The sequence below is a fragment of the Heliangelus exortis genome, chromosome 16, assembly GCF_036169615.1.
Source record: "Heliangelus exortis chromosome 16, bHelExo1.hap1, whole genome shotgun sequence".
NCBI classification, from domain to species: domain Eukaryota; kingdom Metazoa; phylum Chordata; class Aves; order Apodiformes; family Trochilidae; genus Heliangelus; species Heliangelus exortis.
In genome coordinates, this window is record NC_092437.1 from 7,591,568 (window position 1) to 7,607,168 (window position 15,601).

The 15,601-nt window shown below is 38.9% G+C and overlaps 1 protein-coding gene across 1 annotated transcript in view; it reads left to right on the top strand.

The window, feature by feature from the left end:
- BCAS1 (brain enriched myelin associated protein 1) overlaps window positions 1–15,601 on the top strand; it is a 44,955-nt gene that overhangs the window by 21,754 nt on the left and 7,600 nt on the right. Inside the window, exons 8-11 of the mRNA XM_071759519.1 lie at window positions 2,408–2,443; window positions 2,772–2,975; window positions 9,090–9,257; window positions 13,162–13,227. Coding sequence (XP_071615620.1) covers window positions 2,408–2,443; window positions 2,772–2,975; window positions 9,090–9,257; window positions 13,162–13,227 — 474 coding nt within the window. The remainder of the gene's footprint in view (window positions 1–2,407; window positions 2,444–2,771; window positions 2,976–9,089; window positions 9,258–13,161; window positions 13,228–15,601) is intronic.

Genomic DNA, 15,601 nt, shown 5'->3' on the forward strand with positions numbered 1-15,601 from the left:
TGAGGAAGGTAATTGAAGATAATCTGCCATGATGTCCCATGGCAGGAAAGCAGAGAATTGTAGCTTTCTAGCCCAAAGAATGCAGAAGCAAAGACTCATCCACTGGGGGAGGAAAGTAATTAATATTTAATCCTCACTCAAAACACCCACATGGAATTTCTGGTGAGTAGGGGGCTTTATAATCAAGGACACAAGGCAAAGGGAGCTTGTAGAGATTTTCAAAACAAAAATATTCTTTCCACTCTCTCATTTTTGAGATATAAATTTCATCTGCATTCTACTGAAGGAATAAAAATCTTCCCAATGGGCTTAAGCCTCCAGTGCTTGCCAACAACTTAAAGATCTCATCTCCCATACTACATTGATAGTGGTAATTGTTTTGATATGTAGTACAATTAAAGTATTAATTGCTTGTTCATAATTAACTTGGGCTTCCTGATAAAAAACATACCTGATTTCAATATTTTAAGATGCTAAGTCTCTTCTACAATAGTTAAAATGTCACAATGAGTTGTTAGGAGAGATGCTTGGTTTTCATTAGGCTATTTGATGGAATTTTAAAGACTTTTGGTCTGGAATGAAAACAGTTATCTTAAAGGAATGCAACAGCACTAAGTTTTTATGCTATTAAAATCTGTTATAAAATGCTGTTACTTATTTAAATAGGTTTTTTTCTTGTTTCTAAGCTTATTTCCACAGCTCCTTTTTTACATACAACATAGAAGCAGCAAGTGTGGTATCATTTATGTCACTGAGAATAATGGAGATACTTTAGAATAGTACCAACAGTTTGCTTGTAAGGCTGATTGAAAGTGGAAATTCAAAACAGAGCAGTGATGTGACAGAGAAACCCTTAAGCTTCTGCCTCTATTAAAAAGAAATAGTTCTGTTGATCTTTTCTCATTTGAAATGCCTTAGTGTGATGTGTCAGCTAGAGAAATAGGAAATTAATTTCTTTATTTGAAATAATTGTTTTAATATATGTAGTCAAACTGAATTTTAAGCACTTCACTCTCTCTGCAAGTCTTTCAAACTGCACTTCTCAGTACCTTAGTTAAGAAAAGATAATATTATGTTAACAAACATTGTTTTTTGGTGTCCTGTGTTTACATAAATACTAACTAGTTTGTTTTCAAACAGCAACGTGCATCCTAATATGAATCCCTAACAATCTGATGCTATGGGACTTGGCCACTTGATCTCCAAGGGTCAGTTTGTTTGGCATGTGACAGCTGAGTCCCTGCTGGTTCTTTAATTGCCATCCACATAGGTTTGCCTAGCATTGCATGCCAGTTTTACAGTGTAACTGTACTTATTTATGGAATTTTAACTTTGAAAGGCTGATGAGTTATTTTCAGCATTATGTTGAAGCCAGCTCATGGCATTACATTGCTTTTTACCACTTGCTCTGGCTCTGTTTGTTAGAGCTAACCACAAAGAGAAGTTCTTGGCTCCTGCAAAATATCTTTTGCCTGTTATTTCAAGAAAACTACAAAGTGTGTGGCAGGCTGCCTCAACCCCCAGGGGTTGGGCTCTTGTTTGAGTTTATGGCTTGCTGCTCCTCTTTTTCTACAGCTTGGATACTTGCCCGCAGCATAAGTTATGCTGGATATTAGGGTAAATAGATACTGATATCCATCACTGGCCAGAAAGCAGTTTAACATACTGGATCCCTCCTGGCTTTGCATATTTTGATGAAACCAGGTGACCCATCACTGTGACTGGTGTTTGTTGGGTTTTGGTTTCTTTTTTTTTACAAAAGAGTAAATCCCACCTAATAGACAGAAGTGTGAGTGCCTGGACTAAACCAACCTCCAGCACCTGTGGAGCTTACTTGTAAAGCTGCAACTCCTGCTTCTAAGTTATAAAGCCACTGCTGTTCTGTGCCTTTCATTTCTGAGCAGTCATCTGCTCATGTTCTGTATCCCAGAAAGCAAAGCCTGCTGCTTTGAAGGTGATGTTAGCACGTCCCTGACTTGTAGGCAGCTCTGCCAGTGGAAAAGACACAAATCTGGCTCGTACATTAGCACTGAAAGTAGCATGTGCAGACCCAGCTCCAAAAAAAAAAAAAAAAATCTCTTCTAATACCTTAAAACTGTGTAATGACTTGCCTGAAGAAACTGAGAATGCATGTGTGAATACACATATTTTAAGAACGAATTTGAGGGCTGCAAACACAGCAGCACATGAGCACAAAGCAACTGACAAAAGCTGCAAGGCTGCTGCAGGTAGAAGGCTGGGAGCTGGCAGTCCCTCCAGGCAGTTTCCATGGTTGCAGGAGCCAGGACTTTCACAAACATTCACTAAAAATAAAATAATTTGTGACACAGACAATTCCTGAACTGTGTAACTGTGAGCACTGCCATTGCCAGAGACAGACTTGTCTTTGTGTTTTGTTTCCCTTCAGGCTGCAAAAGAGACCCGACAGACAACTAATACCAAAGTGAGTAGGATGATTCAAGTTATCTGCATGAATAACACAGTCAAGGGGTAATTTGCACTGTCAGTTTTGGTCTCAAAGCCAGTGTGTTAATTTATCAGCTAATCATCTTTGTGTTGAAGGGTGGCTTGCTATGTAATTTGCTTCCTCTGTTTAGGGCATTGCTTCATTTGCAATGGGATGCAGCTGATGAGCTGCACCTTTGTTGCTCGGTGTGTCCTGTGCAGTGATGCTCCATGGCACACTTGCCTCTTGGACAAGGTGATACCTGAATTTGCTGAGTATCTTGTTCTTTACACATTTCTAATAGCCTCTGTCTCTGTGTTTCTAGAGCACTGAGCAGCAGCCTTTTACCTCTGTAAAATCAGACAAAAATGTCCCTTCCTCTCAAGAGCCACAGACAGCTAAGCAGAACACGAAAGCCCCTGAGCCTGCAGCCCAACAGCAGGCAGTGGGCACTGAAGTCCTTAAAGAGGTGACAAAGGAGAAAGCATCATCCACCCCTATGCCACTGAGCAAGCTCTTTTGGAAAAAGGTATGTCTGGAGTTTGGAGAGGGTCCATGCCACAGATTTATCTTTGTACATCATCAAGCTACATTAAAGCAGTTAAATCTGAGTTCTGTATGTCCCACATGGGGGTATAAATTATATATGCAGTTGTAAAGTACAGCATTTTCATAATGCAGTAAAAAGATATTTTGTGCTTGGGGGAAAAAAAAAAAAAAAAAAGGAAAAAAAAAAAAAAGGAAAAAAAAAAAGAAAGGAAAGAAAAGAAAAAAAAAAAAAAAGAAAGAGCATATTTTCTTGATGAAAAACAGTGAAAACCATTCAAAACTATTCCTGTGGAGGTGTGATTGGGGTGACGGTTGGTTTTAATCTTTCAACATAAAATCTTAAAATCTTACCAAGTCCATCTGTAGTTACAGATATTTTACTGCCTTATGTAATGTAGGTTCTGCCTACAGTAAGCACCAGCTCCTGATATGTCAGAGCTAAGCAACACCCATTCTAGGGTACATATCCAGAGTCTTTCCAACCTTACAGAAATCTTCACTGAAGTCCTGATTGTTCATAATGTTGGGATTAATTTATACTACATCATGGTTAAAAGAAAGCTGCTTACATAGTGAATGGATAGTGTAGAGATCTCTTACAACCCTGAGCAGATTTTGTTTGCTATCAAAAATATTTTAAAGGCATTTACTCAGATGCACTGAACTACAATATCATATGAAATCTGACTTTTAACTTTGTTAAAGGAGCCCATTTCTACTCATTTAGAACTACTTGGGTCTGGACTCATCCAGAGACTAAATTTTTTTGTATGAAAAAAAAAAGAAACATAAATAAAAAACTGTCTGCTTGAGAATTGAATCCTTACCTGTAAAGGCCTGATGCGACTTTACTGGATTTTCTTGACAGAGAATAAAATTATACTTCTTTTTAAAGACCTTGGTGACACAGTCAGATTGATGCTAAAAAAAAAAAATTGTTTAGACTGCGGGTTAGCCTCATACTCAGCTTGTTTTGAGGATTCAGTCATTTTTTTTCTTCAGTGATTTTATTTTTCTGGCATACTTAATGCATAATCCTTTTGCTAGAACAGAGAACTGAAGCTAGCAACTGTTCAAAACAGGTGTATAATTCAGTCGTGTACTTTTTCTTTTGAACTAACAAATAGCAACCACAACACTCAAAAGATCCAGGATTCAGATCCAGCTTCTCTCCTTCTAGACAGTTTCTAAAGTATCTGTCTTCTGATGAACTTTCACTTCAAAGTAAAGCTAGTGAAGTGCCTGTCAGCATGTTGCAGCTAATGCTGCTGCTCTGACTACAGGCAAATAAATATGTGAAAGAAAAAGAAAAAAAAAATCCTTATTCAAGACTGCTCAGATGGAAACCACTTTTATTGCATTGGCCCCATTTCCTGATCAGTCTGCACAAGTGTTCATAACAGTTACTCAGGTGTTTGTCATACTAGCTTTTTTTTTTTTTTTTTTTTTTTTTTTTAAAACTAAAGGAATATTAATAGAAAATTGCAGCTACTAATTTTACATATTTGTGTTGGAAAGCTGGTTTTCAAGACCTTGTAGATATCTGATCAGGGCATAGAAACATGATGCTTCATTTATATCTGATCAAAGCATGCCAGCAAACGATGGAGGAGAACCATTGAGGGAGTATTGTTTAGCCTTCTTTGTGCATTATCTTTAAAAGCTGATATATTTTTAAAGACCAGAAATTTAAGCTGTTGCAATTCTGTTGCCATACAAACACAAAAATCATACTGCTACTGAGGGGGGTGTCCATGCACTGATAACAGGAACAGCAGGCTGGTTAGCTATTAAGTGAAGCAGAATATCACCTCTTATTGTTGTACCTGCAAGTGTACTCTGCCACAGGAAAGCAAAGATAAATATTTGGGTGGAGTGTGCAAGATAAATGTTATAATTACTGAGGACTTATCAAGTTCCCATTTATTCCAGGATGGGAAAAGTTTGCCTGGAATATACCACCTTTTCAGGAGGGAAGAAGCTTCTGGCCATTTTTTGCTGGTTGAAGAGAATTCCCCCTGGCTGAGGGAGTGGGGAGTATCCTGAGCAATGGGGTTTGGGGGTCCTTGTGCCATGACTTTTGGCATAGCTGCCACCCTGGCAGCAGGGAGGGCCCTCAACCTCCTCACCCCAGTGAATAAAACCAATTGAGCTTTAGATTCAGAAGTGTTCCTGGGCTGTTTGCAGACCAGCATAAGTTTAACAATGTTAGTATTAGTTGAGTCATAGTCTGGACTGTTCTAGCTCAAGATCTGAGTGGCACCTTCAGGCAGCAGCTGCAGGTCAGAGGGGACTTCAGGGTGGAGGTCTCAGAGCATGTTGATGGCTTAAGTTGTTCTACCTTAACTGCAGCAACCTCTTGTCATCTTTGCATTTGCAAAGGAGGGCAGAAGGGGTGGGTTAAATCTCTCTAACCCTCTCTGCTTCCTGTGTGAGTCTGAAAGCAGCAGGAACAGATCTCAAGCATGACTGCTCTTTTAAGTGGAAATTTCTCAAGAAAAGGTTATCTCTCATACACAGTGTTGAGCAAAAGAAAAACTGCTTCATAAAGAAAGTATGAACCAGGAAAAACAGAAGAACTGTAACACAGTTCCTTGTGTCTATTGAAATGCAGTGGAGAGTATTGGTTCAGACTCTAGCACAAGATCAAAGCTGGGTATAGTGTTTACCTTAATTTTGATGAAAGATGCAGCATTGAAAAGGGAAACTTCTATCAAAGTTATCCAGGTTACAAACTAAGTTACACTTTGTACGTGTATGATAAGAAAACTAGATAAGATTTTGTGCAGTAATGATTACCCCAAACAATTGGAGGGTTTGTACGAATCAGAAGCAGACACAAACTTTTTACCATAAGTGCTTTAAGTAACCTTGTGACTAGAAGAAAATACAGACACAGACATTCAAGAGATGTAAGAATGCTTCCCAAAGGTAGTGAAACATTTATAGGTATAAGGTGCTAACTCAGTTGAGAGACTCTTCTGCATTGAAGCAAGGTGAAGCCAGACTGTTTGCAAATTACTCTTTTATACAAACTGCAGTTTCCCCTGAAATTAGCCACAAAACTTGATCTAACCTTTCTCCCAGGTGCAGCAATCACTTAGCCCCCTGCTCTGGGGATCATTCAAAGTTTGTTCACTTTTTATCTCTGCCAATCTCTTCCTATCGCACTTTCAATTCCTGCCAGAAACACCTTGGCCATTCTCTTGAATGCACTAATGGAAATTTTTCTTCCAGTTTCTTCTGGGAAACAGGAACAAAACCTAAACTTCTTTCTTAAAAGTACATCAGAAGAGTTTTTTTAGCTGAACGGGGTTTTCCCTTCTACTGACAGACCATGCACAGGCATCCTCTGCATCTCAAGTATTCCATGTACCATGGTCATGTGTCATCACTCTCCAAGAATCTGCCAACTTGATCAGCCTTATTTGAGAGGATTTTGATGTCTCTAGTGTTTTCTTGTGTCCCATATATCTGAATACCCTGGCCTGACTGTACAGAAGTTGTGGAACCTCCAGCCTTGGAAATACTAAAAACTCAACTTGACAAGGTCCTCAGCAACTTTGAGCAGGAGGCTGGACTAGGCCTCCAGAGATATCTGAGATCACAAAATCATAAAAGATGTTCAGCATCATTTAATTCAGTCTTACAGAGGGAGGTGAATATACAATAAGGATTTCTGGAGATAATTACAAGAAAATAATCATAAATTTTAATAGCAAGTCTAAGATCTTAATATAACCTGTAACTTCTGCAACAACTTTGATATATCTAACAAAGTACTAAATTTAAATAGCTGCATAGGTGCACTGACAGCTAAATTTAAAAAAAATAAATAATATTGAGACAGGATTTTTAGCTTTTGTAAAGCCTCCTATGGAATCCATCAAGGAACATACAGAAAGTCACTGATTAAGCGAATCAGTCTCTCTGAATTGTTAACTATCATTTAGCTCTTTTCTTTATTTAAATAGACAGTGCCTTTTGGAGTTTAGCATTTTGCCACGGGATGCATTTGTTATCAGTAGTGACACTAAGGCCATCACAGAGACAGAGCTTGAGAGACAAAGCTCATTTGGGTTGCAGCTGTACCAGCAGCAGTAATGCCATCCCAAAGTGTGAGCTTTGACTGATGAGCTCCCAGAAGCTGGGTTGCTTCTTTATTGAGGCACAATTTAACTCCTGCAATGAATCATTTCCTTCAAGCAAATAGCTGGTGAATTCATTATGTGTATGTGTAAATAGGCAGAAATACAGATTAAAATTATTATAGATTGATTATCTCAAATGTTCATAAATATAAATTAAATTTACAATTCCAGGGGGAAGTGGGCTGTGCTGCAGTAATCTCAGGCAGCAGGGGACAAGGAATATTTATTCCCTCATCATTCTTCTCCTCCCAGCCCAGCCCCAAAATGTTCATTTCTTCCACAAAAGAGGAGTAATGAACAAAGCAAAATCTCTCATGCTGGTGCAGATGTCCATGACAAGTCCCCATCTTGCATGAGGGGTTTCCCCAATTCTAAAGGAATATGATGAGCTAAAATGTATACTTCTGAGAGAAAAATTTATAAATGTATTGAATGGCTTCTGTATGAAGAAGTACATAGAATAGGATTTTCCTCCATGGCTCAGGAAGGAAGATGAGAGCAGCATACAGAATGACTGCTGAAACATGAAAGGTGAACAGGAAAGATCAACCATTGCTCAAAATAAAAGCAGTGGAGTATCAAATAAAACCACTCGGTAACAAATACAAGTAACACACTTTACACCTGAAGTATCCTTTTTGTTTTTTGATTTATCTTTTGGCACCAGATGCTGCTAGATGGCAGGAATTTCTATCAATTCAGCAAATGTTTAGCTGAATTACTGTAGTAAAAAAAAAATTTAAGGACTATTAAACTAAAGATATCACATGAGAATCACTGAGTTCAAGACAGCTGTATATTCAAGTATATGAAGCCAGCAGTACTGTAAGCTGCTGCTGGAGGAGGCAACAATTTCTTACCACTTTGAGTCAGCACATGGGGCTGGGGTGAATCTTTGGTTTTATCTTTTAAATTTTTCTCATGTTTATGTGGCTAAAATTAAATATGCATTACGTATAAGTTCCTGTAAGTACATGTAAAAATTGTGAAACATAAATGAGCTTTATTTACAGTAGTTCTTTCCTATGGTAACTGTGGTATACATTTCAGCAGTAACTATGCTGTATTTTTAAGCAGCAGCAGTATGTGCTTAGGGCCAATACCTGCAGTTACTGTGACCATTTGGTCCAGTAATGGAGGCTGACATTGCAACTTACCCTGGCTTTATAATGTTGTGTACCTCTGCAATAGGCTGATTAAGGCCTTGCTTCAGGTCAAATTACCTGGTTAGTAGCATAACAGCCTCTTTTTGTGGCAGAAAGGAAGATATTTCTTTATATAGTTATAGTGAGATGGGAATTAATTAGTAGTTCTTGAGGAATTAATTAGTAGTTCTTGAGGACACAGAAGAATGTTGTACCTTAGGGTAGAAAAGGAAATGCAAGTTCAGCCTCCTGTATCTCCTCCTCTTACAGCAGAAATGTGCCTCCTGTCCATGTATTCTGCTCTGCAGGTTTTCTTGTTTGCTTTACCCCAGTGAGCACTCCCAGGATAGCCTCGGGAAGGCTGTGGCATGAGATATGCAGAATATTAGGCAATAAATCTTAGGAGGATCCATATTTCGGAGGAATTTACAAACCACATGTCTCTGATTGGAGTACTATAATAGAAAGAACTTGCCAATTATTCACAAAAAGCTCTGTGTGAGCCTTCTGTAAAGGCAATGTTGCTGAGTACCCAGCAGCTTTGAAGTCCAAGGAGGGTCAGCATGATCAAAGCAGGGTCACTGCGACCCATGGGATTAGGTAAAGTAATAGATGAGCCTCTTAATTCCCTTCTACCTCTAAGGGTCATTTATATCATTGCAACTGGGAAGAGAAGCTGGGGATGGGAATGTGACCAGCCTGAAAACGCTGTGGGCTGGTAGTTGCACTTCTGTATTTCACTGAGAAGTTGTTGGGTTTTTTTTCTTCTTTCTTAATATTTGCCCCAAATAAACCCAGAACGCCTCGGAAGAAGCAGAGATTGTAAGCAATGAAAAAGCAGACGCATCTTTAGAAGCAGTGACTCCTGACAAGGATGAGAGCCAGAGCCCAGAACCTGCAGAAGTGAAACCCAGAAAAGAAGAAAGTAAAACCCCCAAAGCAAACCTGAGGAAGTTTTTTAAGCTGGTAAGCAAAACGCTCAGTTTCAGCGGTTCAGTGATGGGTTCATCGCAAGGCTGGGGAGGGCAACTCTGGAAAACTGTTGTGAGAATAAACGCCTGGTAGTGTGCAGGGATGCAGCTGTGCCCCTTTCCAGAGGTGTGTGGCACATGTGTCACCCTGTCCCCCGCAGCCTCCCCCTCCTTGTGGCCTCGGGTCCCCGCGCATTCCGTGTCCTGCATCTCCCTCTGGTGGCTCCTCCGGGAACATCCCCGGGGCTGCGCGGCTCCCGCCCCCTCCTTGTGTTTTTTCCCCCTCTCCGCGGTGGTCCCGGGGAGTTCAAGGGGCTTGAATCCAGCATTGGGGATTGCTACCGAGGGAGCCTTTGGCTTCCCACCGCCTGCCACGAGGTGATGCCAGACCTGGGCTGATGATCCCTGAGGAAACCTCCATCAGTGCCCGCAGGATTGCCCTGAACCGAGCAGTCCTGTGCAGGCTGCAGGGATTTGGTTTTTAGGAGTGGAAGGTTTTATGGCTGTTTATGGCTTTACATAATTTACCTAAACTGGCATGGTAAACGGTGAAGTTGCTGTTTTAAGGATTCTATACCTTAGATGAAAAGAAAGAAAGGGTAATCCTGCTTCCTAGAGGAAGACTGGAGGGAAGAAGGAAACTACTGAGGTGGTGATGTGGCTGGTATGATCCTGTGGTTCTAGGGCTGAAGAGCTACCCTGATTTAGGGTACAAGCAACATCCAGAGAGTATTCCTCAAGAGAGTCTAGAAAAATGGCCAGGAAATTTATCCAAGTTTAGAATCAACACTTCTCTGATTAAAATTATAGCAGGCCTTGAGGATTCATACATCAATTGATCTTTTTTGGCAAGGTTTGCAAATGTGTTTCTAAAAGTTCTATTTCTAATCAGTGCTGTTTTATTTTCAGGCAGCTACATGGTGTGGGTGTCAGAGTAGCTTATGCATTAAAATGTGAAAAACAGTTTCTTATAAGACAGTGTAATAAATAGTCCTGGCTGTCCAAACTGTCTGCTCTCAGGTGTATGCTGAGAACAGTCACATTGTCAAGAATTAAAATTCATGAGTCAGACTTTAGAAGGTACAAAAAACATTTTTTATTCTTTATTTCCAAAATATTGCAGTGTTTATTTTCAGTTGTTTGTTAACCTCAGCCCAAACCACGATGGGTACATTTACTTTTTCTTCTTCTGTAATACTTTCAGTACTTTTTTAGAAGGAAAAACAAAGAAGTACTTTACTAATTACTTTACTACATAGCTAGTCTGGTGCATCTGAGGATCTAAACTAAAAATCTTACCATCAGCCAAGAATTATACACCTGATGGGCCTTTAGTTCCAAACAACTCTCTACAAAATTAGCCAGCTTGGAGAAATCTCCACTTTATTCCTAAATCCAAGGGCATTGCCTAGCATTGCCTAATGCAGGAGGTGACTCAGGAGCAATGTGTATTAAACACTGATGTCTGTGGCAACCATGAGTTAAAATCATGTTGTCCTACCAAAAAAAAAAAGTTTCATTGATTGAAAAAATAAAGCTGTTCCACACCTATCTTAGTCACCATGGAAGTAAACAAAAGCTGTGCTAAAAGCAGTGGATGTAACACTGCTCAAACTGGAGCAGGGGTTTGATCCAGATTTTGGCCTGGAAAGACAGAACTAGTTATATAGGCAAACATGAGAAACAGAAACAGAACTGTCTTAACTGTGGAACTGCTGTTGCAGCTATTTCAAACCTTTAGTATTCATCTCCTTTTGGCTATCAATTTCCAAACAGATTGTGGATTTTTTAATACTTATTGTCCTTAAAGTATATTCTAGGCCTTTTCCACTGAATAGCTTCTGGATTACTGGATCCCTGCCATGCAGTCGTGCACAATCAGAGCGATGTAGCTGCCCTACAACTTTGTGCCAAATGATCAACCAGTATTTCTCATTCCAAAAACAGACAGGATTTTAAGCCACTAAAATGCATGAGTGCTAAAAATGCATGAAACACTCAAGACCCCAACACAGGCTTGATTTTCTCACAAGGCAAAGTGGGGGAAGTTCCCGTGCTGTGAGGCTGTGAGCAGAAATGAATACTGCAGAGATGTCTAACAGGGGCCTTTTGCTCAGGATAGCTGCTCTGGCAGTCCTGTGTACTGGGAGGTATGATTTCTACCCAGAAAAGGTCCCCTTCCACTGTAATGTTCTCTTGAGGTCTTGCTACCCCACAGTAATAGCCATAAAGTGGAGGAACTTTGTCTAGGCAAAGACCTCAAGGTCTTTACTCTGTTATTTATGGTCTGGTAAAAAAACCAAAAAAAACAAAACTAACAGCAACAACAACCAAAAAAAAGGTGTTACAATAATAAAGATTGGCTACAGAAGGGGATTTCTATTATTTCTTTTTAATTTTTTTTTTTTTAGGAAAAAAGGTAACAAAGGGGTTGCTGTTACAGCATTATTTTTTTCTGAAAGCATTTAGAGATTTACTGAAATAGAAATGCAAAGTAGATCTTATCACAATACATCTTCATAGACTCTGGACTGAGCTTCTATCCTGTAATGTTGAGACAGACCACATTGTGCTTCCTCCTCTCTATTTCTGCAACCTCTTACACAGATAAAGAGTCACGAGCATAAACATGTAAGAGACTGCACAGCAGCACGTCCCAGAAAGAGAATTTTTCCACAATTTGTCACAAATACTGAATTGTCATGGATTGGTTTAGTTTTCTCTCACGATGCTGCTGCATATTGATTTTTCTGTGGGCTTACAAGAAAATCAGAGGCTGAAATTGGTCCTTGCAATAACACGGTACACAGGATCAAGCTGTTACTGTTGTGCTTCAAGTAACAATTCTACAAGCTGCAGAAAACCACAAATCCGCCTGATCTATCTTTAGAACAAAAGTCACATCCTTTCATTGTTTTCATTGAACTCATGAAATGAAAAATGACATTTAAATTTGGGCACGTTGAAATTCTGGAGTTTATTTTATGCTCTACTGCTAAGCTCTGTGGCTTATATGGTACTCAGGAGAATACCACATTGAACCCCCTAACGTGCTTTTTAATTAAACATGCACATGCTATTCCTCTTGTTTCTTTTATATTATGAATTGTAGCTAAACCTTACTCTTAGTGTCACAAATCTCGTGATTTTTTTCTCATTGAGCTAGTTTTGTCAAACAGATTCTTCTCATTTTTTTTTAAATCTAAATAGGAAGAGAGGATTGTACCAGGGACTGTACCTTAAAAACATATTTCAGAGTCAAGGTTTGCTCTGAACGACCTGCCAGTGCTGCAGCCTCAGGGTCTGCTCTGATTGTACTGGCTGGGAAGAGGGGAACCAGGAAGGGTTCTGAAACTGAGATGTGCAGGAGGAGGCACAAACTGGAAAGCAAAAATTGCAAAAAAATTAATGCTGATGATAAAATATAAAATATATATCCATAAAGCTGTGTGGGCTTTAGTTATTCACAGGATATGCCCTTAGTATGATTATTAAATAGAAACTAAGTCCCACTAGATCTTAATGAGACATTTTCCCCTTAAAAGCCAGCAAAAGCTCTTCCCTAGAAAACAACAGTGGCAGGGCTGATAGCACTGACTTGTTTACTGGCTGATGTGATCTCTGGTCTACTGAGACCTCATTCATATTTTTTAAGCCTTAATGGGAAAATTGACTTGAAAGAGACAATCACATCCCATAGAAAAGAACTGGCAAAAATCTGCCTTAGAGATGTGCTTATTGCAAAAGTACTCGTAGTTTCTGAAATGTCTGGCCTTGTTTTAGCACTGTAAAGAGTATCCTAAAATCAAACCTTGCCTTTTTTTTATTTGTGTGTGCTTTCATATTTAATACCTCAAACAGGAACCCATTAGAAGTCCTATAATCCTTTGTTATTTTAGTCAGTCAAGGGTGATGAAGGGACAACCAGTTCAGAAGAAGTAAATAGCCCAAGCCCCAGTCACCAAGTAAGTGTCTGGATTTTTAAATTTTTTGGTGATGGGTTGTCAGCTACTTCCATAAAGCTTTGGAAATGCAAAAATCACTGAAAGCTGTGTGCTCGCTGAGCTTCTTACATTTACATAGTTCTTTACTCATCTATTTGTTTTACCTCTTCATACTATTAAACAAGGTTTTAAAGGGTCACTATCCAATAAAAAATGCTTTTTTCCCAGGTGCTTTCCTTTTCTTAAAATAATTATTGTTTTTATGTTCAATTTGATTCCTATCTCTCTTGCTATTATTTTACTTTCTGCATGTAGTTTGGCTTAGGCAGTGAAAATAAGTACACACAGCTAGAAGATTTTTGCTTTGTTGATTTATTTTTCTGTTGAGGAAAGGACCATTCAGGAGGAAACTTAAAAAAAAAAATGTGAGAATGAAAACCACTTGCTGCAATTTAGCAAACACCATGAAAATACTTTTGCTTATTCTGTTTGTTTCTTTCATTCCCTATTCATAAAAGCTAAACCAAAACTTTGGAGGTGATCTACACATTATACTCTTTATAACTTTAGTAAGGCTTCAGAAAAATCACACTTTCATTAGAAACACACACACTATTACATTTTCTTAGACTCAAACCCTCATCTGTTGCAATTCAGGATATCCAGAATAATTACATTCATTAATAGAGATACAACACAGGTTCAGTTTATAGACATAAGGTTTCCTTTAACCTGAGAGTAAAAGTGAAGTTGTAATGAAAACTGACCCCTCAGAATTTCCTTTTTTTAATTAATAGTAAAATTATGTTCTCATTTTTCCTATTTTCATTATATCCTATGATGTTAAAGTTAACCTTTACGAATAATTTCTCTGAAAGTATCCCAAATGTAGAAGGTCTTGTCTTATGACATTTATTCCTCATTGCATACAGCAGCTTTGTAAAACAGGTGAGTAAAAGTTACAGTCCTGGAAATACTTTTAATTCTTTTAGTTAGCTGCCGATTTCCTTCCATCTTTTTAAGTCAACTTATTAATCTTCTTTTACTTGCACTGGTGTAAATTAGCACAGTTTTACTACACAGAGGAGCTCAAGGAAGGCTGTATCTGTTGTTAACTTTTTCAGAATTTCTGTGAAATGATCTGCTTATATTATGCTATTGAATCTCTGCTAAGCTCTGATTCTTTTCCTTCCATCCCTGCCATTCTGAATGCTACAGAAATGCAACACCACTGCTCCAGAATCTGCAGAAATGTAGGGTTTGCCTTACATGCTTAAAAAGCAGCCTTGGATTAAGACCTCCTGTAGCACAATGGGGAAAACCACTATCCTTTTTATTTTATTTTTTTTTTTCAGTGGCATTGTTAATGTTGAGAGAGTAAAAGCAATCTGTCAGGTGCAGATCACTCTTTAGAATTCGAAACATTAACATGTTTCATTATTCATGGGCTTCACTTTGTATTTCCTGAGCTACTCCCATCAATATAAAACATGCCAATTTCCTGCCTTTCAAGGTTAATATGAAACACCTCAAAGAGATTATCTGATTGGGTTTTATTTATTTATTTATTTTGCCTGGAAAATGTATTATGAATATTTTTTTAAGTGTTTTGTTTGACTAACATCAAAGGCCCAAACCTGCTCAGAGAAATAGTCCTGTTGCATCCAGTTTGGATTTGGCTGCAATGCTGTGAGGCTCCTTACACCATCAAACATATGTGGTGGGGAAGACTCAACTCTTATTTGACACCTGCAGAATAAACCCACAGATTTCACAATGTTAATAAAGGTTAGAATTTGTTCTGGCACCTTTGAACTCAGATCTACCCTGTCTCATAGCTGTGTTTTGGGAGCACTGGTTATTTTTTACCTGAATATGCACATTTGCAACTGTACCAAAGAAATGTTTCAAAAGCAAGCTGAGGCAAAGAAGAGTAAGAAGGATCTTGTCTAACCCACTGATGGGTTCAGCAATGAGAGCTTCCTGTCTGATGGTTAAAATGAGTCAGAAAGAAAGAGACAGAATTACATCTGGGCTTATGAAGTTCTGTTCATTCTTGTGCTGGGAGAGTTCCTGCATCACCTGGATGCTCAGAAGTGCATCCAAGCAGGTGTCTCTCCTCAAGCCAGGGGAACAAGATGCAGATAGTGTGAGGTGGCTGTGCAGCCCCAGGAACCAGTTCTACTGGACACTGAGATAATTTAATTTGCTTTAATAAACTACTGACACTCAGATGGTGCCTGCCTGTGGTGCATGGATAGGGCATCACCTGCATCTCCAGATTTCATGTGCTGTCTTCAAGTATCCTCTGCAGAACCAGAGCAAAGACTAGCTTAGTGACTGTACTTTTTAACTCTAAAAGCAGACAAAAACCCAGATGTAAGTAAATATATAG